Raw genomic sequence first — 2,543 nt, forward strand, 5'->3', positions numbered from 1 at the left:
GCTTCCGGTCTGCTCTCCCCGCCTCCTGCGTGGCCGCAGCTTTCGGGGCTCGGCGGTGGCGCCGCGGGGCGGCGGGGCCCGGCCTAGTGCGGGGAGGTGAGTGCCCGAGTGGGGCCCCTGCGAGCCATGGCCTGCGCCATTGTCCAGTTCTGCTACTTCCAGGACCTGCAGGCCGCCCGGGACTTCCTCTTCCCTCACCTGCGGGAGGAGACCCTTGGCGGCGCCGCGCGGCTGGACCCCAGTAAGTGCCCTCGCCGCGCCCCGGCCGGCCGCCGCCCACAGCCTGTGCTCCGCAGCTCGGCCCTCTGCTGCGCGCCGCTCGCCTCGGCCCTGCTCCCCTGCTCGCTCTCTGGGCCTGCCCGTCTCGTCCGAAGGCCCCCTGCCCTGGCAGTCTCGGCGTCGTCTCTCCTCGCCCTAGCCTGCGCCTCGGTCCCTCTGGCCGAAAGCTGCGTCCTGCTTCCTGTCGCCTGTGCCTATCACCGCTTTCCCACCCCTCCCTCCGTTCCTGGCTTTCTTTCCGAGTACCTTCTCCAGCTCCCCGGCCTTCAGCCGGCGTCCCCGGTCCTCACCGCCTGCTCCGTGGTCCTCCCCCCGCTCCCTGCCAGGTGCCAGCGCCGCACCCTGCTATACCCTCCGTCCTTGCGGCCTCCTGCCACCTCGCCTTCCCCCGCGCTCTCCCTCCACTCCTTTCCCCCATTCACATTCAGAGAATAAATGGCCGATTGATGAGTGAGTCTTAAGGTGGGGAGTACGCTTCTCCCAAATAAGGAAGATAACCTGTCGGAAAGTGAGCAAGAATCTGCATTAGGAACTAAAATTACAGCGACAAGGCCAAGAAAAGTTAACTTGCTTTATTAAGGAGAGAAGCTTTCCGCCCCCTGTCATCATCAGGAGGTGTTAAATAAGCCCTTCCCCACGTAGTATAAAATCCTAAGGCTGGGTTATGACATACTACATAGTTCTTCAGAGGTTCGTACATTTCTGCTTTTGGGAGGGTTTGTTTTGTGTTTATGGTTTTCTTTGCATTTCCAACATGAAGCACACTTGGATTGGTAGTACAGTGCTGTCACTCTGTGCTATGCTGAAATGGTGATATAAGTTCCATTAAATAAGCTCCTCTCCTTTTTCAAAAATTGGAAGATGTCAAATAAAAACTATGAATGTTTACTCTGTGCCTATCATTGGTGCTACAGACCAATTAAGGTTGTTGGTACCTGTCCTCTAGGAGCTTATGGTTTACTGGGAGAGACAGACAAATAAATTAGTAGCCACCATACGCTGTAATCCAGGTATATATGAGGCATTTCCTTGAAGTGGTGATAATTAAGCCTAGCTTTGAAGTAGCAGTTGGAGGAATAATGGAGAGGTAATAGCATGTGCAGAGGAAGGGACGTCTGAGATGGTGTGGTGTCTCAGAGAAGAAACGCTGACTGGCTGGACAGGAGCTTGTGAGGGAAGAGTGGGGGAGATGAGGCTGTGGTAGTAAAAAGGAGCTAGATCATAAGAAGCCTTGTGGAAGTTATTGGGTTCCTCTGAAAGACTTTAAGCGGAGAAATGATGTGGTCATTAAATGATTATTAATGTAATCAACAGAATTTATTAAATACCTGTGATGTGCTCTGGCAGCAGTATTGAGGAGAGATAGGAAGCAGGGAATTTGGTTGGGAGGCTGTTCCAATAATGTGATGTGAGCTTGAACTAAGACAGCCTTAGCAGGATTTGAGAAAAGGGCTAGGTCGGACAGGTATTAAGGGGATAGAATCTGCAGGATCTAGTGAAGGTCTGGTGATGGGGCTTATAGCTCGTGAGTGAGAGAGTTTAGCATGCCTTTGGCTTTTGGCATGGGCAGGGGTATTTAATGAGAGAGAATGAAGGGGACAGATTTTGCATTTTAAATGTTATGATATGTCTGAGTAAAGAGGTCCAGTCGAACACTAGATGTAGAGGTGTAAAAGAGTAGGGCCAGACACATTAATATGGGAGTTACCAGCAAAAAGTGTCAATTTGATCCCAAGGATTATGTGTATTGTGAAATGAACTGAAGATACAAACTTAGGGGAGCACTGATGTTTGCGAGTCAAGTAGAGGTTGTTGGGAAGAAGACTGAGGAGGAGTAGCAGAGAGAGGAAAATTAGGTAAGAGTACTGCCTCAGAAGCTGAGGAAGGAGAATTTGATGATGTAAGTGAGGAGTGGTTAGCAGTCTGGCAAATGCAGCAGAGGTCAGGTAAGATAAAAATAGAAAAGTGCTCTTTGGTTTTGGGAAGGGGGAAGTGACTGGGGTCTTAGGACAGTTTCAGTAGAATAGTGAGAGCAGAAAGCATATTTGCAGGATGTTGAGGAGTTAAAAAAATGAAATAGACTATTTCAAGGAGCTTGGATGTGAAGGACAGTAGATATAGATTGCACACAGGGCATGTAAAGAAAAGAAACACATTTTCTCTATCCCACTGCCAGTCCTCTGGTCAAGGCCATCATCAGCTTCAGCCATGGCACCATCTTTTTCTTTTTTTTTTTTTTTTTTTTTTTTTTTTTTTTTTTCCTT

General features: G+C 49.9%; 1 protein-coding gene across 1 annotated transcript in view; it reads left to right on the forward strand.

Annotated features, from left to right (window-relative positions):
* Positions 1-126: 126 nt before the first annotated feature.
* The window catches only part of RAB3GAP2 (RAB3 GTPase activating protein subunit 2 (non-catalytic)), a gene marked incomplete at its 3' end in the record, with an annotated part of 103,863 nt that continues 101,446 nt past the window's right edge, over positions 127-2,543 (forward strand). The window contains exon 1 of the mRNA XM_008590443.1: positions 127-241. Within this exon, the coding sequence (XP_008588665.1) occupies positions 127-241 (115 nt within the window). The remainder of the gene's footprint in view (positions 242-2,543) is intronic.

The sequence above is a fragment of the Galeopterus variegatus genome, unplaced genomic scaffold, assembly GCF_000696425.1.
Source record: "Galeopterus variegatus unplaced genomic scaffold, G_variegatus-3.0.2 Scaffold6102, whole genome shotgun sequence".
Taxonomy (NCBI): domain Eukaryota; kingdom Metazoa; phylum Chordata; class Mammalia; order Dermoptera; family Cynocephalidae; genus Galeopterus; species Galeopterus variegatus.